The sequence below is a fragment of the Staurois parvus genome, unplaced genomic scaffold (assembly GCF_062004578.1).
Source record: "Staurois parvus isolate SC_StPar_1 unplaced genomic scaffold, SC_StPar_1.0 ptg000687l, whole genome shotgun sequence".
NCBI classification, from domain to species: domain Eukaryota; kingdom Metazoa; phylum Chordata; class Amphibia; order Anura; family Ranidae; genus Staurois; species Staurois parvus.
The window spans coordinates 218,827-244,070 of NW_028318483.1; the positions used below are offsets into that span (position 1 = coordinate 218,827).

Here is a 25,244-nt window from a genome sequence, read left to right on the forward strand (position 1 = left end):
TTAGCTGTGTGTTTCTTGTTACAACCATAACCTACCACCAAAGAACAGCCCAAAATAAATTCTCCAGCTCTTGATGGTCACAGCGATACCATATATTTGTATGTTATTTATTGTTTGTATCTGTACTACAACCCAGAAACAATAGCGCGCATTTTGTTTTTTTACCTAAAACACACTGACACTAACTGACACCAATTTCCTGACCTGACCCTGACCTTGACCAAAACACTAACCGTGGCACTGAACTAGATCAAACCTTGATCTAGATATTTTTTCTTTATTTTTTAGTTTAATTTTTAATATTTATTTCTTCTTTTTTTTTTTTTACAAACAGTTGTTTTTTTTTTATCTCTCTGCAAGGAGAGATTCCTACATTTAGAGAGAAAAAAAAAAACAAGGGGGCGGGCTTCACAGTGACTGTGTGGCATGCTCCCAGAACAGGTACTCAAATTTGCGGCTCCACGGAAAAAAAGCCCAGTTCTGTGAGGCCACATATTTGTGTGACGTCGGCGTCAAGGGTTTAAAAGGTATCAGTCAGGAGAAGGGTACAAAAGAATTTCCAAGGCATTAGATATACCATGGAACACAGTGAAAACAGTCTTCATTAAGTAGAGAAAATATGGCACAACAAAACTGGACTTCCCTCCAAAATTGATGAAAAGACGAGAAGAAAACTGGTCTGGGTGGCTGCTAAGAGGCCTACAGCAACATTAAAGGAGCTGCAGGAATATCTGGCAAGTACTGGCTGTGTGGTACATGTGACAACAATCTCCCGTATTCTTCATATGTCTGGGGTATGGGGTAGAGTGGCAAGACGGAAGCTTTTTATTATGAAGAAAAACATCCAAGCCAGGCTAAATTTTGCAAAAACACATCTAAAGTCTCCCAAAACCACATGGGAAAATGTGTTATGAACATCATACCCACAGTGAAGCATGGTGCTGGCAGCATCATGCTTTGGGGCTGTTTTTTTCAGCTGGAACTGGGGCCTTAGTCGAGGTAGAGGGAATTATGAACAGTTCCAAATACCAGTCAATATTGGCACAAAACCTTCAGGCTTCTGCTAGAAAGCTGAACATGAAGAGGAACTTCATCTTTCAGCATGACAACGACCCAAAGCATACATCTAAATCAGCAAAGGAATGGCTTCACCAGAAGAGGATTAAAGTTTTGGAATGGCCCAGCCAGAGCCCAGACCTGAATCAGATCGAAAATGTGTGGGGTGATCTGAAGAGGGCTGTGCACAGGAGATGCCCTCTCAATCTGACAGATTTGGAGTGTTCTTGCAAGAAAGAGAAATGCCAAGTCAAGATGTGCCATGCTGATAGATTCATACCAAAAAAGACAGAGTGCTGGAATCAAATCAAAAGGTGCTTCAACAAAGTATTAGTTTAAGGGTGTACATACTTATGCAACCATATTATTTTAGTTTTTTATTTTTACTTCCCTCCACCTAAAAGACTTCAGTTTGTTGTTCAACTGAGTTGTACAGTTTATAGGTCACATTAAAGATGGAAAAAGTTCTGGGGGGCGCTCGTGACCAGCTTCTTGAATGGCTGCATTGTGGGCCTGCTCCTTGGCCGCCGGACACATCGGCCAATTTTTGGCCCTCAGGGGGGTCATCTGCCTTCCCTCCAGCCCCTCCTAGCCCACTGTCCTACAGTGCCCAGATGGGCAAGAAATCAGTGGCCGCCCGCACCTCCAGCGACCGGTGGGCTGCTCCGGAATTTGCGGCCTACCCGCAAGGATCTCCTTGAGAAAAAGTCCAGGAAGTGGCAAAACGCGTCGGGACACGGGACGTCTGACGCACCCATGCTGAACCGGAAGTGCGATTGCAGCCATTTTGAAAGTGAGAACATGTGGCTGTTTCCATGCTAATACAAACATTTGAGCTGTCTCTGTCATTGGGAGCTGTTATCTCCAGATCTTAATGTAAGTTGCTAAATAAATGTTATATAATCTTTACACCATCATCTCTAAATCCCTGATTTATTCCATGAGGAGAATGGAGGAGAAACTACAGGAATAATTTGGACCGGGGAGAATGTTTTCATCCTTTATGTGAGAAATGCCCTTTTGTTACTGATATAGGGTAGAAGAAACTCTGGATACATCACAGTGACTAAAGGAAAGAAAAGACATTTATTTTGGAGGAAGAAAAGACTTTATTATATGGAGACTGATTTTTAATATAATTTTCTTTGGGAATTTATTGTGATTGAGGAAATTTGGAACACTTATGATTTGGGTATGTTCATTTATGAGAAAAGGTTTATGTTCATGTTAGCTTTCAAGGATGAAAGTGTTTGACTTTTCTTTTTGGGTGTAGTAATTATTGGTATAGGGAGTTTGGTGCTGACATATTTATTTATGTTATACAGCTGGTGGCGGTTCGGAAGCGGGATCACCGACTTTTGGAGCTTCATTCTCTACTGGCCTCTGCGGATGCTCGTTGGAAGTCATTTCCATCACCGGCCCATAAACATGCACCGGACGCTCTGGCGGCAGAGTTGGACCTACTTACCTCTTCAAAGGCGGAATGGGCCCTGTGTTAGACCAAACACGAATTTTATTCCTGTGCTAATAAGCCGGGTCCAATGTTGGCCAGGAAACTCAATTCTGTGGGGAAACCCCATAAATCGATCCGATTGTGACTTCCCACGGGTGGCTGTAATTCTAATCCCCAGCAGATTGTCTCCCGTTTTGCAGACTTCCTTTCGTGCCTTTACGCTAAACCAGATCCGTAGTCTGGTCCGCAGGGACCAAGTAGGTTTCGTCCCTGGGAGACAGGCGGGTGATAACGTTGGTAAGGTGGTCCATCTTATACATTTTCTACAACAGCGGAAAATCCCGGGATTCTTACTGTCCTTAGACATATATAAAGCCTTTGATTCTCTATCCTGGGAATATCTGCTGTTTGTGCTGTCTCGTTGGGGTTTTGGGGACTCTATTCTTTCTTGGATTCAAGCCTTGTATTCTTCCCCTTCGGCTTCTGTTAAATACGCTGGGTATTTCTCAGATCCCTTTCCTATTTGGTGAGGGACGAGAGAGGGCTGCCTCCTGTCCCCGGCGCTCTGTGTCCTGGCGCTTGAGCCGCTGGCTTTAGCGCTTCGGACTGATTGTAATGTATCAGGGGTTCCATACGCGGGACAGGAGTTCAAGTTGAGCCTTTTTGTGGACGATGTCCTCTTGACTCTCACTAATCCCCTGACGACGCTTCCAAATTTGCAACAGGTTCTTGAGCGCTGCTCCTTGATTTCGGGTCTCCGTATTAATTTGGAGAAGACTGTCGCTCTCAATATTACTTTGGCCTCAGATTTGGTTTCGCGCCTACAGTCCCACTTCCCTTACAAATGGGCTTCCTCTTCTCTTGAAAACCTAGGCATTCGCTTGACCTCCACCTATGATTCATTGTTTTCTGCATATTATTATCCATTGCTTTGCTCTGTGTCCTCTCTTATGCATTCTTGGCAATTTCCGCACCTGTCTTGGATAGGACGGGTTAATTCAGTGAAAATGACCATCTTGCCGAAATTGTTATACTATTTTTGCACCCTCCCAGTGCGGGTTCCTCCTCATTTTCTTCGGTTGATTCAGGCGAAGATTATGCATTTTATTTAGGCCGATAAGCGCCCCAGAGTCTCAAAAAATACGCTTTTTGTTCATAGACTCCGGGGTGGTCTTGGGGTGCCTAATGTAACTAAGACGAGCCATATTGCCCCGCTGTCTATGTTGCACGCTTCCTCAGACGTTCCTCTCTGGGTCCTGCTGGAAATACCTAATTGTGCCTCTATTGTGACATTGATGCTTCTATGGCTTCGCCCTGCGCCCTATGGCACTGAGTCCGATTTTGCTCCATGTCTTACAAGTGTGGGACTCGGTACGTTACTCCAGGGGCCTGATGTCACCTTTCTTGCCTTTGCTTCCAGTTACTAACACCCCTCTCTTCCCACTGGGTTTAGATGAACCAAGGGTGTTTTCTTGGTGGGTGACCAATGGTTTTCACAGGTGCAACACTTGTTAACTTCTCGGTCCTTCCCTACCTGGAATTCTCTTCGGGAGTCACGGGATGTCCCTCCAGCGGAATTTTTTCGTTACCTTCAATTGTGGCATTGGCTGATCTCACTGCAGGGCACTTCTGTTTTCCCATACCAGAAATCTGCCTTTGAACTGCTTTGCCAACAGCATCTGGGCGCCCCGGGCTTTATTTCCCTTCTTTATGCAGCTTTGAACAGACGCACAACACATACTTCTCTTTCATATGTTGTTCAGTGGGAGCGCGACCTGGGCGCAGTTGTGGATCTGGAGTACTGGAATAGGGCCTGGTCGCTTAAAGCTAAATGTTCATTTAATACTACCATGCTGGAGGTGGCGTACAAAGTATTTTTTCGTTGGTATTGGGTTCCTGCTCGCTTGGCCCAGGCGAACCCTGCCTGCAGTGATTGATGCTTTCAGGGTTGTGGCCATCATGGTGATGTATTGCATATCTGGTGGTCATGCCCGAGACTGTTTCATTTTTTGTCTTGTGTGTTTGGCCTCCTTTTCACCTTGTTCCATCTCTCCATACGCCTGGATGGTCGGTAAACTTTGCTTCATTTTCCCATACCGGGCCTCTTAGCTCATCAGCAGAAGTTGGCTTCCTATTTGTTTTTGTCGGCCACTAGAACAATTGCTCAGGCCTGGAAGAGCCTGTTTGTCCCTCTTCAGGTGGTGTGGGACCCTATGACCACTATGATGCTCAATGAACAGATGTCAAGTATCTGCAATGACTCCCAACGTAAATTCTTGAAAATATGGGAGCCGTGGTTGCAATATGCCTTCCCCATGCTCCCCCCAGCTAGTCTGGGGATGTAATGTTGTTCGGTATTGATGTTCTCGAACCCCTGCTCTTGGTTTTGTTATCTTTTTTCTATTGTATTCCTCTTTCTTTTTCTTTTTTTTGTTTGTTTTTGGTGTGGCAGTGGATAGCTGCCTTTAGTTTGAGTTACTGTCCATGTAATACTAATGTTTTTGCCATTTAAGTGCCATTGATAGCCCCTGCATGGGCGCACCTTTTGCTCTGTTGATGTTAGAGCACTGTTTTTTCTAATTTTTTATGTGCAATTGATAGCCCCTGCGTGGGCATGATTTGTTGCTCCTTTGTTAAACTGTTTAAAATTTAATGAAAACCATTGAAATATAAAAGATGGAAAAAGTTCTGAAATTATTTATATTTGTCTCATTTTTTTCCATCACAGAAACCTTACATTTTAACGGGTGTGTAGACTTTTTATATCCAGTGTAGTTATGAAAGAACAGTATGTAGAATGCAGAAAAGATACATATATTGTAGACCAGTTTGTGATAATTTTCAGGTCTTAGAGAACCCCTGCTTAAATTAATTCTTCAGGGATCAATGGGAAGAATGTCACTTACATTGGTGGTCACTGGAGAGAATGCCCCTTTGCAAACAGCTAAAAAGATAATTGGTATCATGTTGCTGGCTCAAGTGGTATTGGACCCAGAACTATGCAGGTATCAGATGGGAGGTCAAAAGCTACAGTTCAACGAACCACTAGCAACTTCTGGAGTAACCCTGGGGTTCCATGAAATTAGTTGAGAATGGCTGTTGTAGACTAATAAACATGTCATTATTGGATTAATACATTGCTGTTCTGCAAGACATGGTGACAAGCATAAATACTTATCAGCAATGTGTCAGTGAAATGTTTAATTGTTGGCAACTAAAGCTGGCTTTACACTAGTAGAATTTTATTTGACATTTTTCATTGTAAGAACATTCTTTAGATGTTCCAATCATAAGTGTAGTCAGATTGATGTTCATTTTTGAATTTTGAAGGAGCAAGATGTAAAATTTGAAGGAGGAAGATGGAATTTTTCTTTTAACAAATGCATTTCTAATAGTGGTTTTCATTGGGAAAATTACGATCATTCAAAATTGATGACTAAAATCATACAAAGTACTTTCAAATGACATTCGTCCAATCATTGAATTTACACAGAAGATTAGTGTAGGTTAGTGGTCTCCAAACTGTGGCCCAAGGGCCGGATGTTGCCCTTTGCTTGCTTTAATCAGGCCATTGGGACAGTATTCCTCCCACTGATACAAAGCACTATTCCTTCTACACCAACAATGAGACATAATTCCTGTCACTGACACCAAAAATAGGGCACTATTCCTATCAATGACCCAACAATGGGGCACTATTCTTCCTGACACCAATAATGGAACACTATTCCTCCTACTGACACCAACTGCAGGGCCTTATTCTTTCCACAGGATGATGGGGCACTATTCTTTGCTCTAATACCAACAATGAGGCACTATTTCTGCCACTGACACCAACAATGAGGCACTATTTCTGCCACTGACACCAATAACGAGGCACTATTTCTTCCTCTAATACCAACAATGAGGCACTATTCCTCCCACTAATACTAATGATGGGGCATTCTTTACTCCCATTGACACCAGGGCATTTTCTACTCACACTGACCACAGTTCAATCTGAAGGACAAGTAAACTGGCCCTTTGTTCTGGATGTTTGGAGGCCCCTGGTGTAGTGAATACACAGCTTTAAATATTCATAAAATGCTACAGCACCTATTTATCAATTATCTTGTATGGTTCTGATTGCTCAAAACTGCTTAGTTGATGAAAGTAAAATCAGGCTTGCTGCTAGAGGTTGTTGCACTTTTCATATCATCACTTCTATAAGCACTTGTTTATTATGTAAGATGGTTTACAAACAAGGACAAATAGATGAAAATATTTCAGATAAATTTAATGCAAGATAAACAAGCAGAAATTATTTTTTTAAGATGAGAACATCATCCACTCACTCAGGCACCCTTGTCTTTTCATATTAAACTGTGCTAATCAGAGGTGATAGTTATTATACATTCAATGAAAGAGAAAGTGAGAAACACAGAAGGTATCATCACACTTAAATGTTGTTGGCATTTTTTTTTTGGTAATGGTAACAACTTTATATGCTCATACCCCAGCAGAAATACATCAAAGGTATAACTTGCTTCACAGATGCTCTTAAAATGTACAGACTGTACACTAGTGTCAGGAGGCCAGTGCAGGTAGTCATTTTCTGCACAGACCTGCAAACAGTTTAAATTATCAAGTAACATGGTAAGGTTGATTTACCAAAGGAATCAAGTAAGTTCAGTTTGCAAGTGAATTTTTATCTAGTTTAGTGAATGAGGTGAAGCTGTGCTGACTTCAATCATTAAATCATGTTTTCACTTCATTTACTAAATGCCTTCATCCAAATTTGATTAACAACCCTCTGGACTTAGTTCCTCTCCTTTGGCCTTGGAATGTTGTTTTTGTTACTTTTGTCATGCCCCCCTCAACTTCAAACTTTGCAGTGTTATCTTTGGGGCCAACCTTAAAGTGTTACTAAACCCACAACAGTAAAATCAGCCTGTAAAATCAGCTTGCTTGTTATACTTACTGTGGAACCTAAGGGGTTAATCCTCTACATTGTGTAAAAAGGCTGTTTGATTCTGACTCATCTGCTCCTCCTCTTGTTCAAATGTCCAAGTCTTATCTCTTGATAAGACAGACTGAACCATAGCCATTCTGCACATGCTCAGTTTAGTGTGTACTGCTAGAGAGGTTGTTTTTTTTTATTCGGAGAGTGCATGTAATCAGTACATGGCCAATCAGCACTGTCCAGACAGATGTCAGGGGTTCTGCATCCTCCTAGAGCAGAAAGAAAACTTCTCCTACAAGCTTTAACCAGTGCTCTGTTGAACACTGATAGAAGTCACAAGAATGCTCTAACTGCTGATGAGGAAAGGTATTTAGCAGTTAATTTTTACTAAAATAATTGCACTTCCATGTTCTGTGTACTGTGGGAGACCAGATATAGTGAATGCAGGGTCCTGGGTTTAGTCACACTTTAAACAGCAGTTTAATGGTAAACGGTAAAGGGCACATTCAAGCTTTGAATACAAAAGCCCTTCCCATGCAATACAAAATGGCAAGAGGCCAATGCAGACTTGCAAACAGCTTCAGCTGAAACATTGGACAGTAATTTAAAAGCCTGGCTATGGATGGGATCTGGTTCCTATGAATGCCCTTTCTAAGATGGCATTACAGCTGACCAAATAAATTATATAGAGGCTGGCATAAATAGTTCAATGTCAGTGTTCATTGATGATACCAAGATATGTAATGCAATACCATTGACAAAGGATATCATACATTTACAAGAAGACCTTGATAAAAGAAAGGGGTGGGCAGCTACAAGAGTGGTAGCTATGTGGCAGATGAGGTTTTATATTGGAAAATGTGAAGTTATACTCTTGGGAGCTAAAAATATGTATGCAAGATACCCATTAGGGGGATGCTGTTGGGGAATCAAGGATGATAAAGGACTCTGTGGTCCTTGTGGACCATATACTACAATGTCAGGCAGCAGAAAGCAAGACTAGCAGACTACTGTTATTCTATGAAAAAAAAATATTCAAGAGAAAACACTATAATTTTATCCCTTTACAAAACACTGGATTGGCCACACCTCGTGCATGCTGTTCAATGTTGGTGATCAATTCTCAGGAAGGAACTGGAGTTCAGAGAAGGGTAAAAATTAATAAGAGTGCTGGATGATCTCAGTTATGAAAAACAACTACAAAAAACAAACATCTTTTTTATGGAAAGCTGACATTTAAATGTTACTAAACCAACAAAAGTAAAATCAGTCTGTGTATGCAGTAAAGCATGCTTGTTATACTCACTGTGGAATCTAAGGGGTAATCCTCCGCATTGTGTAAAAAAAGCTGTTTCATCCTGTTTTCTCTGATCTTCTTCTACTGTCCCCAATCCATATCCTGATAGAACAGAGGGTAAACTGCATATGCTCAGTATGGTGTTTATTGCTAGAGAGTTTTATTTTTTCTTGGGAGAATGCCTGTGATCAGCACAGGGCCAATCAGGGCTGTCCAGACTTAGGGTCAGGGGTTATGCAGCCTCATAGGACAATCAGGGGAATATGAAAACTCCTCCTACAAGCTTAAACCAGTGTTCTGCTGGACACTTATGGAAATCTCAAGACTGATTTACCTGCTGCTAAGAAAAGATAGCTTATATTTACTAAAATAATTGTATTTCCATGTTTTGTGTACTGTGGGAGACCAGATATAGTGAATGCAGGGTCCTGGGTTTAGTAACACTTTAAGAGGGGATGTGATTGCAACAAATCTTTCAATGATGACTGTAGCGACCAGGGTCTTTGAAGTGGTAATGATGTGAAACTCATACGCAGTTTGTGGTAATGAAGTGAAGTGTAGATAAATTAAAGAAAAAAAAACATTAGATCTGTTTCTCAGTGAATACAAAGTATAGGGATTTGGGAATTTGTAGCAGCATAAGCGTTTCGAATTGGATGGACCTGTGTCTTTGTTCAACCTACCATCTAGGTACCAAATCACATTCTCAAAAACCAAGTAACAAAAGAAAACGCTAAGTTAGAAGCAATCAGACTCTCAAACAAATTCATTTTGTCATCTATAAGTTCCTATATCATCTCAAAGGAGGGAAGAGCTTCAGATGGTCTAGACACAGAAAAGTACAGCTCTCAAAATGTTTAACCTTTCTTTATAGTCTGATTTCAAGAAAGAATATTGCCTTATAGAAGAGAGAGGAAATCTCCCCAATGAGTAATTTCTGTGTTAAGCGGTGACATTTGTTCCATTGAGATGCTTTCACCTCGGGTTTTGCTTTGCTGAAAACTTAAAAACTTTAAATTTCTCCTTACGTTCACCTTTCTTTATCTTTTGATGACAATGGTCACCTGGACAAATAGAGAAGGCAAAGCTTTCAAGCTGTGACACAGATGGTAATAAAAATGTGACAGAGGAGGGGCGATCCAAGGTGGCGGACACGTGAAGGGTGAGCTCCGGTGATCCTCAGGCTATAACGGCCTCCCGATACCCTTCTGAAGCAGCCACGAGACCGAAAGTGCTCTCACACGTGTCAGGACATACCTGGGCGCATCCATGGGGAAAATTGGGCGCTGGAAGCCACCCACACCGCCTCCTCTGAACCTGAGGCCTTCATTGCTGGATCGTTTCTTCACTAGGCCTGCATCCCCAGCCTTGAGTAGTTGCGGGGGCCCGAGCTATTGCTCCGCAGAGTCCGCGGATATGGCGGGGATGGACACAGATGCCCCTGCTGCCTTGCTTCCTACGCCAGTACCCCTCTCTCGGACGGTGGATATCCTGGAGGACAAATTACAAGTATTCTTACATAATATCACATAATATCACCCGCACTATCTCTGGTGAAATTGAGAAATTGGCTCAGGAGCTCAGGGGAGAGATCACTGAATTGGGGGAACGCACAAACCACCTTGAATCAAAATTTGATAAATTGGTGCAATATATGCATGTCCTAGAAAAGGATAATGCAAATTTGAAATATTCCATGTCCCAGTTACAGATCCAGCAGGAGAATCTGGAAAACAGGGAGTGCCACCAGAATATTCCTATCCGAGGTATCTCTGAAATGGTCCTTGACTCCCAGCTTCAATGTCACCTGCTGTCTCTGTTTACCACTCTGGCCTCCAAAATTCCAGATGTTGATTGGTATATGAATCGGGTCCATGGATCGCTAGGCCCGCGACCGCCTGAGGGGACTAGGCCCAGAGACGTTATTGTTCGTTTCCACTATTTTGACAGAAAGGAAGCTTTGATCACCTCTACTCGCATAAAATCCTCCCTGGAATTTAAAGGAGACAAGCTTCAGATTTTTAGTGATCTATCCCCCATTACCCTGGTGAAGAGATGTATCTTGAAGCCAGTTACCACTCACCTTCAGCATCGTATTGCTTATCGATGGGGTTTTCCTTTTAAGCTTGTTGTTTCCAAACATAATTCCCAAGTTTTCCTCCATGATCTCCATGAAGCGGACTCCTTCTTTAAACAATTGGGACTCCCTCCTCTGCTGGAAGAGGTCCTCTTGCAACCTCTTACTCCCTCCAGGTCTTCTGCTACTCCACGCTAGACCCGGGAGGAAGAGGTTTCCATGCACTCCCCAACGGCCTTGACTTCCTGGTTCGGTGGGCCCCACCACCTGACTCTTTTAGTCACCAGATTTCCTGCCTTGCTAAGTGAGCTCTTATGCTCCCATGTGTGCCTTAGAATTTGTCTATTGCCTTTCCCTCACTTGTATGTCCTGATTACAGCTGTTGAATGATTATCTGAGGTAGGCACCTGTCATTTTGGGTCAGCTGCCGCGTTGCCCTCTTGAACATCAGGCTCCCAGCCCTGACAACTCAGGATATCTCCGATTTCCCGGTTATATATCTTTGATCATATCTTTGTTTCTGGCTGTAGTTTCTGCAGCCCCTGCTCTTTGTGATACATTTGCATTAGGCCTGTTGCCATGATAATCACCTGGTTTTCTATCTCTGTTAATTTCTGTTTTGTTTCATTGTTGATAATTTCTTTTGTGTGTTCAGATTACACTGCAGCTGTACCCTTTAATGTTTTCCGATGGCTTTGAGGCTGCTGTCATATAATGTGAAAGGGCTTAACTCAATTCAAAAACAGTGGATGGCTTTGAAGGAGTTCAGATCCTTGGGAGCGGATGTTATATTCATCCAGGAAACCTATTTCAGACAGGATGGCTCCTTTCGTTTTTCCTCCAAGGGTTTTCCCCAATCCTACTCAGCTTTTGATCCCTCTGGGAAAGCAGGTATATCTATTTTGATTCGAAAAAACTGCTCCCTGTGGGTCTCCTCCTCTCGAGTTGATCCACACGGTCGCTACATGTTGCTGGAATGTATGTATGTGGGCTCTCCACTTGTACTTTTGAATTTGTATGTGCCTAATTCTGGCCAATTTCTCTCCCAGACCTTAGACAAGTTATGCTCACTATCAACTCCTAATATGACTATTGGGGGAGATTTTAACTTAGTTATGTCACCCCATAAAGATAGAAAGGTTCTCTTTGCCTCCACCTCGTCGATACAGCTATGCTCCTCCTCCACGGCTTTCCACAAACTGATCCGAGAGCATCGTCTCTTTGATGCCTGGTGAGTCAAACACCCTCTCAATAGGCAATTCACGTTCTATTGTACTCCACATCGTATGTACTCTAGATTAGATCATTTTTTGTCCCCGCTCCCCTGCTCCCTTTCCTGGTTTCTTCAGAGATTACTCCTTTTACTTGGTTAGACCATGCCTCCCTATCATTTGACCTCGTTGGGAACCTGAGGACACTCATGGACGTTTAGCTGCCAGTCATGGACTTACTGCCTTTTATGGATTATTGCCAAATCTTGGACTTTAAGGGAATACTTGCTGCCTCTGTTGATTATTTGCCTGAATGGACTCTTGCCTTAAAGTAGAAGTACAGCCAAAGCTCTTGAAAATCCAGGAAGTGCCAGGACCATCTCCTAAAGTTGATTCAGCTGCGGGATCAGGGCACCACTGTTGCAAAGCTTGCTTAGGAATAGTAGCAACCAGGTGTGAGTGCACCCGCATGCACAGTGAGGCAAAGAATTTTGAGGATGACCTAGTGGCAAGAAGGGCAGCAAAGAAGCCACTTCTCTCCAGGAAAGACATCAGGGACAGAGTGATATTCTGAAAAAGGTACAGGGATTGGACTGCTGAGAACTGGGGTAAAGTCAGTGTTTTGGAATGGAAGATTTATTGCCTTTATGCAGAGAATTAATCCAAGCCTCGCTCTCAGCATTGACCATGTTGTTGTCCATCATTAGAGAATGATCTGCTCTCTCCATGGACCATAATCAGTTGGTAGAAGGCTAGCCTCTAGTTCCCTTCAAAAGCCCCTGTCCCGGTTGGGTCTGTCACAGTCATTTTCTTTGATAAATCTCTTTTCTGATTGTTTGGGGCATTCGAAAAAAACCCTGTCCAGAGAAGAAAAAGGTGAGTGCTACCATCAGTACTGTGTCATGACAACAGTATAGCACCCTGAGACCATTCATATGTGGGGTTGCTTCTCAGCCAAGGAAGTGGGCTCACTCACAATTTTGCCTAAGAACACAGCTATGATTAAAAAAATGGTACAAAAACTTGATGGAGCACCTTGCCAAAAGGCAAAAGTGATAACTAAGCAGGGCTGCATCTAGTCTATCTGTTGTGGGGGTGCAATAAAAAACATAAAGGGGGAACAGGATGTGAGGTCAGCAGGGCAGTGTATAGAAGTCAGTAGGGCAGTGTACAGGGGACCAGCAGGGCAGAGAGATAGGCACAGCAGTTTGTAGGGCAGAGTGCAGAGGCCACTAGTTTGTAGGGCAGTTTACAGCGGGTTATCAAGGCAGAATAAAGGGGTTAGCAGGGCAGTGTACAGGGGAGTGTACAAGACTCAGCAGGGCAGTGTACAGGTGGTCAGTACAGCACAAAATAGGGGTCAGCAGGCCCAATCCAGCAAAAAGACTTCTCCATATAGCAAATAGACCACCCCATTCAGCAAAGTGACTGCTCCATATAGCAAAGAGACGGCCCAATCAGGCAAACAGACTGCTCCATATAGCAAAGAGACCACCCCATTCAGCAAAGAGACTTCCCCATTCAGTAAAGAGTCAGCCCCATTCAGCAAAGAGACCGCTCCATGTAACAAAGTGACCGCCCCATTCAGCAAAGAGATGGCTCCATATAGCAAAGAGACCACCCCATTCAGCAAAGAGACTGCTCCATATAGCAAAGAGACCACCCCATTCAGCAAAGAGACCGCTCAATCCCCCCCCCCATGGCTGCAGAGTAGGACTGCTGGGCTGTAACACACACCAGATCAGTACACTCACCTTCCTCCACTGTGCAGCTGTCACTGTGTGCCAGCCAGTGTTAGGAGGAAGCACGCCGTTGAAGCTGCAGGTGCTTTCTGTTTGTCACTGACTGGAGCCTTCTCTCTCGCAACCCCGTAGCTTGCTTGTGCCGGCCCCACTATAGGAATGGCCGCATAGCGGGAGGTGAACGTCAGCCGCGGTCTGTGTCAGCACTCCCTAGACCACGGTCGCCGCTTAACTCCCGCTGGGCAGCCTGTCATCAACAGGCTGCTCTTCTTACAACATGTGACCCCAGCCTACCATGAAAATGCCCAGTGTGCCCTATGGCCAGTCCGGGCCTGGTTGAAATTAGTTACTTTTGTTATTTGAAAATTTGGATACATCCGAATTTCCGAGGTAAGTCTCTCATGATGTGCTAATATGTAGTGCATACTAACTTATTATGGTATCAAACACTTGGGAGCCCATTAAAAAATAACCATCTGTTCTTCAACTCTACAGGTCTGAGTGAGGAGACTTGACAAGACTTTTCTCTATGCCAAGATTGAGAGCTAGAATGAAAGAAAAGGAAACATATCTCCATTAATGGCATCTTAGGCTTGACTAACACCTGCACCCACCTGAAGTGAAATCGAGCTGCTCTGTAGAGACACGTAGGGCTGCCATTCATTCCTGACAGCCTCAGCTCTGTCCTTGTGAGCTGTGTGGAGGGAGGGGTGTCTCTTCCCTCCAATCAGCTCTCAAAGCTCTCCTGAGCTCTGCAGTGTGCAATTTCACTTCTCCGTCCCCTTTTTTCTCAACTCTCAGAGAAACTTTGAATGGATATAGAGAAGAGAGGGCTGCAAAGAAACAAGTACAACTTATGTAGGAGGATTTGTTTGATCTATGTATATCACCTGAGGCCTGTCACTTCATTGTGGGTTTAAAACCACTTTAAAATTAGTATCATTAAGACTATAAAAATAACAAAACATACAAGAGAGGTTGGTTGGGATTTAACAGTCTGCTGTGAATGTACGAACAGATCCCGACTTTGTTTCATAGCACAAATAGAGGTGTAGTACTGAAGATCTTATTTATACTCACAACCTCAAACTCTAGATGAGACCAAAGTGTAGCATCTTCCCTGTCAAGTGCTCTCTCCAGGAATCAGAAGTGCAGGCCATGCACAAGTATATCTCATCTGTATCCAACTTGATGCTGCCAGTTTATCTCAGTCATCTTCTTCATATAAGTGCCCCCTCAAGTCAGGCAGTCTAGCCAAGGATGGATAAGAGTCTCTAGACCTCAAAATCAGCTTGTAGTGCTCATACACCACCCCCCCTATACTAGGAAGGTCACCCTCCTCTAATAGGAAGATGGGACATTTCCTCTTCTTGGCTCTCATAGAGGTGGAGAAGGTAAAAGGTGCAATTTACAACTATAAGAGAACTTGCTGTGAATCTCTGCATCAATACAATATTTCTCCCTAATGATTTGTGCATGTAGAAATCACAATTTACAAGTGATCTAATGAAGTGATTATGTTATTACATGAGACCCCACGTCGCATGACATGTGAAATCCCATATTAGCCAATGAAAGCTGTCTTAATTAGCACTACTGAAGTTGCTTTGACTTTAGAATAGGTTCCTGTACTACTTCAAGACTCTTATCCGACTTGTGCCCATAGACTTTAAAGTGGAGTTCCACCCAAAAGGGGAAGTTCCGCTTTAAAGACTGGTCCCCCACTCTCCATTAGGGAAATTGACAGGTACTCGCTCCCACTTCCGCTGCGATCCCCTAGGCGATCAGAAGTGGAAGTTGTCCTCCTACCCTCCCTCCCCATAGTCTTATGGGACACGTGACAGGTCCCAGAAGACTACGGGGCCATTCATGAAGCGCAGAGCTTCTCGCACATGCGCAGTGGGCACCCGGCTGTGAAGCCGCAATCTGTCACAGCTGGGTGTCCACAATGAAGATGCTGGTGCCTGGAACACAGGATGGCCTGGGAAACGGGCTGCAGGGAAGACACCATGGGATCGTAAGACAGATGAGTGGCTGTTTTTTAAAAGTCAGCAGCTACAGTTTTTGTAGCTGCTGACTTTTATTTTTTTACAGTGTGAGTGGAACTCCGCTTTAATGGAAGTCGCCTCCAAGTCGGATGCTCATCTATATTGATGTGATTTGGACATTACAGAAAGATTACTCAGATAAAGTTGCATGGCATGAAAGTTGTGCATCAACTCGCATAAAAGTCGCCAGCAAGTCGCCAGGAAGTCACCTGGCATACTGGCTGATTTTCAGGTTGCAGTAGTGTGAACAGAGCCTCAGAGATAAGGAAGTAAATAGCCTGCTACATTGTTATTTAAAAATGATACAGTTCTCAGCAGTGAATTTATATGATTCTTTTGCTATAATCCTGGCCTTTTACATCTGTGGTGTGGACTTCACACTGTGTCAAATAGTTTTCCAAAAGGCTTTTCAAGGAAGGGCTACTCGATGTTACTGTCAGCTGTATCTTACTTCTCCTTGAAGGATTTTAGGTTGGTATTCGGGGGAATGGTACATAGAGAACAGTTGTGAAAAGGCTTTTAGCTGATATCCTTATATACAGTATACAGTATATCACAGTTTTTTGGGCTCTGCCACAAATAGAAAGATAATTCTGCATTGCTCCTTGGAAAACTCCATCTTTTGAAATGGTGAAGACGTCATCCACCTAATACTGATGTTTCAGCAATGTATAGACAACTTAAAAAATTGCAGGTAAAAGCACCTGCAGTGTTTTTCTTTTCCATAAGTAGCCAGGTGCTGGACTACAGAAACATGGAGAAGGAGACAGTTCCCTCTTCTCAACCAGTTTAGTTTTACTATCCACTGAGATACTGATTTTGTGCTGCACCCTTTTTCCTCTGGCCAGCAGGGGGAGAGCTATGGCCAAGCAACCACATAGACTTCAATGCAGGAATCTTGTGAGGTGCAGTCCAGAATAGCAGCCATGTAATACAGAAACTGACTTTCTGAACTACGGACTCCAGTGTGCCTTAAGCAGCAGGAGGAGTTAGCAAAGAACGTTTTATTAAACTGCCCAGGAAAGTGGGATGTCTTGGCACCAAGGAAAGCAAGGGGAGCACATCTGTTGCAGTCTGAAAGACCAGTGACAGGCTAGATTAGCGGGGAGTGAGGCTGAGACCCGGGGGTTGCGCAACATAGACCAAAGTGATCAAACTTGCACCGCTGCAGCAGGGAGACCAGGGTGTACTTTCACCTTCTTCCCAGAGAGGGGGCTCACTTCCACAGGAAGAGTTCACAGCTATACTACGGGGACTGGTGGGAGGGCTCATCACCCACTATTCACACTATTAGCTGGAACTGAGTCACTAGAGACAGGACACTAACTTTTCATAGCTATACTGCACCTGTGCCATACCTATTCAACATCTACACCACATCCATACCTTATCTATACGCCACCTAAACCAACTCTATACTGTATATATATATATATATATATATATAGTGCACCTATACCAACTCTATACCATTTATATAGGGCACCCTTACCAACTCTATACCAGGGGTGGACTGAGCATTTGGAAAGTCGGGCACTGCCCGAGGGCCCGGGGTCTGTAGGGGGCACCATGAGATGCCCCTGGTACCTTTTTCATAGGCTTTTTTAAGTTTGGGGAAGGACACAGGGGCCCCATGATCCCCTATTGCCCGGGGGCCCCTTGAGTTGTCAGTCCGCCCCTGCTCTATACCACACTATACCGAACTTTACTGCATCTGAACCACATCCACACTTTCACCTGTGCCAAGACTACACCATACCTATAGTGAACTTATACTGCATGCATGTTAACTGGGAATGTCGTTAAGTTTGATGACACTCTTACTGGAAAAGAGCAAAAAAGAGCGCACTCTCCTCGTGTATTACCGTGAAAAAAAAAGAATTTATTGAGAATGATAAAAGTGTATACTCACAAACCAAGAGTCATAAATAAAAGTAAGGAACCAATGTGACAGTCCCAGTAAGTGGTGGTCTTGCGACAGGGTGTGCTAACGCGTTTCAGGAGACGAGCTCCCTTCCTCAAAGCTGAAACAATTAGACATGTTTGAAGCCTATATAGGGTAGCAGGATACAATGTGAGGACAAAGGGGCGGATCATGACCTTTTTTCATGAGGTGATTCAGCCTGTAAGTCTGTTATTTTTCAACTTCCTTTAACCGCTTCCCGACTGCCCTATAGCAGAAATATTGCTACATGGCGGCATGGGCGTGCAAAATCACATACAGTTGCAAGAAAAAGTATGTGAACCCCTTGGGATTACGTGGAGTTTTGCATGAATTGGGCATAAAATGTGCTCTGAACGTCATCTAAGTCACAACAATAGAAGAACACAGTCTGCTGAACATAATACTACACAAACATTAGATGTTGCCATGGTTTAATTGCACATAACATGTAAACATTCACAGTGCAGGGAGGAAAAAGTATGTGAACCTTTGGACTTAATAACTGGTTGACCCTCCTTTGGCAGCAATAACCTCAACCAAACGTTTCCTGTAGTTGCAGATCAGTCCTGCAGAACAAGCTGGAGTAATTTTGGACCACTCCTCTTCACAAAACTGTTTCAGTGTAGCAATATTCTTGGGATGTCTGGTGTGAATCGCTCTCTTAAGGTCATGCCACAGCATTTCAATCGGGTTGAGGTCAGGACTCTGACTGGGCCACTCCAGAAGGCGTATTCTGTGCTGTTGCAGCCATTGTTTTGTTGAATTACTTGTATGCTTTGGGTCATTGTCCTGTTGCATCACCCATCCTCTGCGGAGCTTCAGTTGGCGGACAGATGGTCGTACGTTTTCCTGCAAAATGTCTTGATAAACTCTGGAATTAATTTTCCCATCAATGACAACAATCCGTCCAGGCCCTGAGGCAGCAAAGCAGCCCCAAACTATGATGCTCCCTCCGCCATGTTTCACAGTGGGGATGAGATTTTGATGTTGGTGTGCTGTGCCTTTTTTTCTCCACACATAGTGTTGTGTGTTCTTCCCAAACAACTCAATCTTGGTTTCATCTGTCCACAGTATATTTTGCCAGTAGTGCTGTGGAACATCCAGGTGCTCTTTTGCAAACTTCAAACGTGCTGCAATCTTCTTTTTGGACAGCAATGGCTTCCTCCGTGGTGTCCTCCCATGTACTCCATTCTTGTTTAATGTTTTCCTTATTGTAGATGTGTCAACAAAAATGTTAGCATGTGCCAGAGATTTCTGTAGGTCTTTAGCTGACACTCTGGGATTCTTCTTTACCTCTTGCAGTCATTTTTACAGGACGACCACGCCTAGGGAGAGTAGCAGCAGTGCTAAACTTTCTCCATTTGTAGACAGCCGGTCTTACCGTGGACACATGAACATCAAGGCTTTTGGAGATACTTTTGTAACCCTTTCCAGCTTCATGCAAGTCAACAATTCTTGATCGTAGGTCTTCTGAGAGCTCTTTTCTGCGAGGCATGGTTCACATCAGACAGTGCTTCTTGAAACCAGTAAACCCAAAACAGGTGTGTGTTTTTTAAGGGCAGGACAGCTGTCAGCAACACATCCAATATCATCAAACTGATTGGAGTCAAGGTTGGCTCACTCCTGGCTCCAATTAGCTCTGGGAGAAGTCATTAAGCTAGGGCCTCACATACTTTTTCCTCCCTGCACTGTGAATGTTTACATGTTATGCGCAATTAAACCATGGCAACATCTAATGTTTGTGTAGTATTATGTTCAGCAGACTGTGTTCTTCTATTGTTGTGACTTAGATGACGTTCAGAGCACATTTTATGCCCAATTCATGCAAAACTCCACATAATCCCAAGGGGTTCACATACTTTTTCCTGCAACTGTATATATACTGTATATACGTGATTTTGCATATACCGGCTGTCAATCACCGGGTCCCAGTTGGTGATTACTCGCCAACGCCCAGTGATTACCTAGGATCTCTGACGGGGAAGAGAACTGTTTTGTTTACTAACAGTTCTCCTCCTTGTCACAGCACAGCCATCCAAAGCAGTGTGATTACAGTGAAGCACACAGACACCGCTCCAATGTAAACTCCTCATGTTAACCCTTTCCTGCCCAGTGCCATTAGTACAGTGTCAGTGCTTTTTTTAGCACTAATCACTGTATTAGTGTCACTGGGGATGTCAGTAACAGCAAGTCAGTTCCCCCCAGTGTCAGAATGTCCACCACAGTCCCGCTATAAGTCACTGATCGCTGTCATTACTAATAAAAAAAGTCCCAGTATCTATACCGCCATTTGTAGATGCTATAACTTTCACATAAACCAATTAATTTACACTTTTTTTTTTAGCAAAGACATGTAGCAGAATACATTTTGGCATACATTTATGATGAAATTTGATTTTGTACATTTTTTTTACTGAACATGTTTAATAACAAACTGTCAAAAATATTGTTTTTTTTCTCAAAATTTTCGTCTTTTTTTTTTATAGCACAAAAAATAAAAACACACAGGTGATCAAATACCACCGAAAGAAAGTTCAATTCGTGGGAAAAAAGGACGTAAATTTTATTTGGGTGCAGCATTGCATGATTGTGCAATTGTTAGTTAAAGTAACACAGCGCTATAATGCAAAAAATGGCCTGATCAGGAAGGGGGGTAAATCCTCAGGAGGGCAAGTGGTTAACAAATAAAGCTGTCCAGCAAAGTGTCAATTAAAGGGTTGAGAGAATCGCTCCTATCCTTTACAGTCAAGGAAATTGCAATCTTGGCCTCTGCTGGATCTGCAGTTGACATGGTGTTAATACATGTGATCAGCTATGACACCAGCCATTTGATGGCTTGACAGTTCTGTTGAGAACTATCATAAGCACATGGATAACTGTAACAGTTATCATTCATGGCATGCCTTCAATGTAACTGTTTTGAGAAATAGTTAAATCAGTGGGTTTAGTTCCGCTTTAACACTGACAGGAGTCAGCGTTTATTCATTTAGTTAAAACCTTTATCCAAAAAGGCAAAAAAAAAATTCTGTTACTGCTTAGCTGGAGTTTGGTTTGAATTTTGTAGTTACTTATGTAAAGCCAATCTAAACCTTCTAGGCCATATGACACCATATGACCAAAAAAACCCTGTTGGCATTCCCCACATCCTGCCTTGTTACTAGGATTCAAAACCATTGGTTTCCACTTCACGCTTTAAGTGAGCGTCTGATGGTATTCACATCCTAGGAACAAGGCAAAACATGGGGGTTGCTAACTGGGAGTCGGGGGGGGGGGGGGCATGTCAAAAGGTGGGTGCTTTAACAGTAGAAATGCTTAGAAACACCTACAGGAAAGTAACCAATCAACAGCACATTAAGGGCAATTAGGGATTCCTGCAGCAACGTCAAGCCCAACAAACCTTGGCCAGCGACAGGGCTGTGTGATAGATCTATGAACCCTTAGTAACCTTCACAGTCTTGAAACTGAACATTAGCATGCATGATAATATAAGTTAATACATATAGCAACCCATATGGAAGAAAAATATAATTGAAATATATTTTAAAAATATTCTTCCCAAATATATTGACATATATTTGAAATGCTGCAATTTTGGCCATATTCAATCTATTAATAAACATATACACTGCATGTTGAAATGTGTTTTTATTACAAAATATATGAAAAATAGTTTTAAAAATAGATTTCAAATATACTGTATGTCTTTAAAAATACAAATCTACATTTTTGGAATGCATTTACAAATATATGTAAAAATATATGTTAAAGTGACTTTTTTTATATGCTAAACAAATCTGAAGAATATATTTTAAAAATATATTTTTTTTTAATATTTTTTTAATATATATTTTTCAGATTTTTTTAACATATAAAAAATTCACTTTAACATATTTTTACATATATTTGTAAATGCATTCCAAAAATGTAGATTTGTATATTTAAAAACATACAGTATATTTGAAATGTATTTTTAAAAATATTTTTCATATACTTTGTAATAAAAACACATTTCAACATGCAGTGTATATATATATATATATATATATATATATTTATTTAAATATATTTTGAAATATATTGAATATGGCCAAAATTGTAGCATTTCAAATATATGTCAATATATTTGGGAAGAATATTTAAAAATTATATTTCAAATATACTTTTCCTCCATGTGGGAAGCTTCATGCAAAAGTGTGAATGCTGCCACAATTGTGTCAGGGGTTTTCCACAGAAATACCTGTGCTTCTTCCTCTAGGGAGTTCTGCCAAGGCTCAAAAGGATTTCTTTGCGACTGTAGACTGTTTGGACAGCCACCTCTTAGGCCCCATTCACATAGAGTGTTTCAATGTGTCTCCCCTGTGAGGGCCATGTTCCAGGCATTCAGCTCCATTGATGTGAAATGAGATGCATCAACTGTACAGGTGCAGCCTCTGCTCCCAATTTGACGTCCATGTGGGTATGGGTGAACACAGTGTGTGCTTAGGGTTGTGCACCCACAAAGATGTCAGATTGGGAATCTCAATAGACATCAATGGGAGTGCCTGCATTAGGATGCATGTAACATCTGTGCATCCCCGTGTGCGTAAACATGGCACTCGTACAGGGTACGCATTGATACACCCTTTGTGACTGAGTCCTTCCAGCTGTTTTTATTGCACAATTGGAGGAGGAAGGAGTTGGAAGGACTTGGGAGCAGGTCCTTAGACACATTCCTCCTATATGTGCTGGGTTCTGTAAACACACTATAAGGTTGGCCAGTGCCACATAAGTTACCATCTGATTATAAAATCTTGTTTTGATTTACCAAAAAGCTGTAGTGCAATTCCCACCTAATTCAATATAAATTATGCTCCTGATACATTTAAGGGAGATTTCATTGGGAATGTACATTCAGATTACCGAAGAAAACCAAAAGAAAGAAAATAAATCTGTTTCTGCATCAACCTGTTAAACATTTTACACCAAACAAACAGTATATATATTTATTAGCGGTATTTATGCATGCAAGTTTCAGATTTTCCTTTCAAAAGAAATTTTGCTAATCACAATTTGCATATAGACTTGCCATATTACATAACCACAATGTAAATGGAAAAACTCCATTGTTTTTCTATCACTTATGAAATCTCCAGTCCTATACATATACAAAGAAATACAAACAATAGCATGCAGCCACTTTGTGAGTAGTAGAGGGGCAGACACAGAGCATGGCTCCCACTAATGCGCAATTCCCATAAAGCAAGGCATGTATTGGCAACAAATAATTTTGGGTCTCTAAACCATCAAGTATAAAATAGCAGCTTTCTCAGTTCCAAAAAAAGAGATAAAATAGGTAATAGGTTATATGAAAAGATCTGCCACTAATAACTAGATGTCTTTGTTTAAGTTGGAATTCTCTTTTGAATATAATTACATAAAAATATCTGTGAAATAGCGTATACAATTTATTAAAACAATATGAACAGAAAAGTCCTATGTTTTATTTCAACTAAAGGTCACTTTACAGAGATGCTTTGAGACATATAGATTTTGGTCTAAGATGCATAGGAGAATTCCTCCTCCAGTCCTGAATTCCTCTGGTTCCTCTTGTTAATGCACGTTATCATACCACTGTGATGACTGCAGTTGACTCATCTATGTACCGTATGTCCTTCCCAAGCTGTTATGAGCAAGGTTGTTGATACAGAAAAAAAATCACATTCAGGATATCGTTCTGTGATGATGCTTTACAGTTGCTGGAATTTCTCAGAATCGGTTAGCAGTTTAAATTGATCACATCCTGGTCTCCTCTAGAGGTCTGCCCATGAAATCCTGGATAGCTTGATGAAGGGGTAACCACTTGTTTATTGATGTCTTCAGAGCTGTGATCCACCTGTTGAAATAATTTGTGTCAACATACAAGTGTAACTGATGAGAACAAAAGACGTCCGATTGGCTGCGCTCCAAACAATCCACTTTATTGAACCAATACAGACAGTGGAAATACAGTGGGGGGCTGGCAGGTAAACGGGGGTAATGAATAAGCGCTGTCTTTAGCGTGAAACGTATTTACCTGCCAGTACCCCATTGTATTTCTACTGTCTGGATTGATTTTATCTTGGTTCAATAAAGTGGATTGTCTGGAGTGCAGCCGATCGGACGTCCTTTATTCTCATCTATGCAGCACACAAGCCGGGCTAGCACCTACAGGAGGAGTTGTGCTTGGAGATTGGGAGTCTCTCTACCTTGAGCAGTGGTAAACATATACAAGTGTAACTACTGTGTTATTTAAAGTTTAGCTGTATGTTTTATTAAAAAAAAAACTGGCAAAGTTTTCCCCTTCAAGTGAGTGACCTCCGTTCTGTCTCAGCAGGGGTCCTGGACTGATAAACTGCTGTGTTGGATCAGAACGGAAATGAATATCACATTTGTGTCATCTCTGAGTTTTCTAATTTTTCCTCCATCTTGTGATGGAGGACAAAGAGACCCAAGTAATCTGTATGAGAAGCTGGATGTAAAAAAAAAATGTATCTTGTTATATCTGTCTACTTCTGGTTAGGTCAGTAAAAACAGATTTGGTCACAAACGTATAGTGTTCGGGCCAATAGTTCTACATGTACCCAGATGTGGGCAAATACAGGCAGACACATGGCCACTTACATCTGGCAACCTACAGTGATACATTGCAGTCCTTTTTTTTGGCACAAACAAACTGCTAGAATGCCCATGTGAAGGGAGCTATGAAAAAGCTGTCACACAGAGCCTTCAGATGCAGGCCTCCAGTGGATTGGCAGTGTTTAGCCGGACTCCTAGTGTTTTCTCCATAAAACTGATACTGTTCTGACAGCATGGTTTGGATATGAAATGTGCTCAGCTCTACACAAAATGGAAACAATCCTTACCGCTTGTTCTCAGCTGCGCCTCCTGCACTGAGGTAGAAAGTTTTAAATTCCTCAGATGGGGGCCTGAGCTCAATTATACAACGTCTTGAGTTGTGTGTCTGTTCGTAAACAGTATATCCTTGTAGGTAGATGCCACCTGAAATGACAGAGCACATTCGTTCAGATAAATATGAGCTAGAAAACACCATGATGCTCCTACAGTGTTATAGTCTAACACTACCTCAAATGGGTCAAAACTTGAGGGTAACATCTGGCTTTGTGCAGACCAGGACTGTCTTGAAACCAAGTCATAAGGCATTAAGGATGATTTACTAAAGGAGTTGAGTATCTTCACACAATAAACGGTGTGGATAACCATTTCAAATATCCAATCATGGTCCTGTATACTTATGATTGGATAATTAACGTAAAGATATGTATTGTGTGGGGATTCTCAATTCCTTTAATAAATAAGCCTGACTGCTTCAACCCAAAATTCCTCAGAACATTTGAAAACTTTCCACCAAGTTATAGGAAACCATTTTTAATGTCAGTCTTGAACAAGACCTAGAACACTAGAACACATACAGGAATAAGCAATTCTCAGCTTTCT

General features: G+C 42.1%; 1 protein-coding gene across 1 annotated transcript in view; it reads right to left on the minus strand.

Annotated features, from left to right (window-relative positions):
• Nucleotides 1–22,739: 22,739 nt before the first annotated feature.
• LOC149447420 (uncharacterized) overlaps nucleotides 22,740–25,244 on the minus strand; it is a 62,530-nt gene continuing 60,025 nt past the window's right edge. Inside the window, exons 10-11 of the mRNA XM_089652599.1 lie at nucleotides 24,653–24,788; nucleotides 22,740–23,643 (exon numbers count right to left, since the gene is read on the minus strand). Of these exons, the coding sequence (XP_089508725.1) occupies nucleotides 23,544–23,643; nucleotides 24,653–24,788 (236 nt within the window). The 3' untranslated portion in view covers nucleotides 22,740–23,543. The remainder of the gene's footprint in view (nucleotides 23,644–24,652; nucleotides 24,789–25,244) is intronic.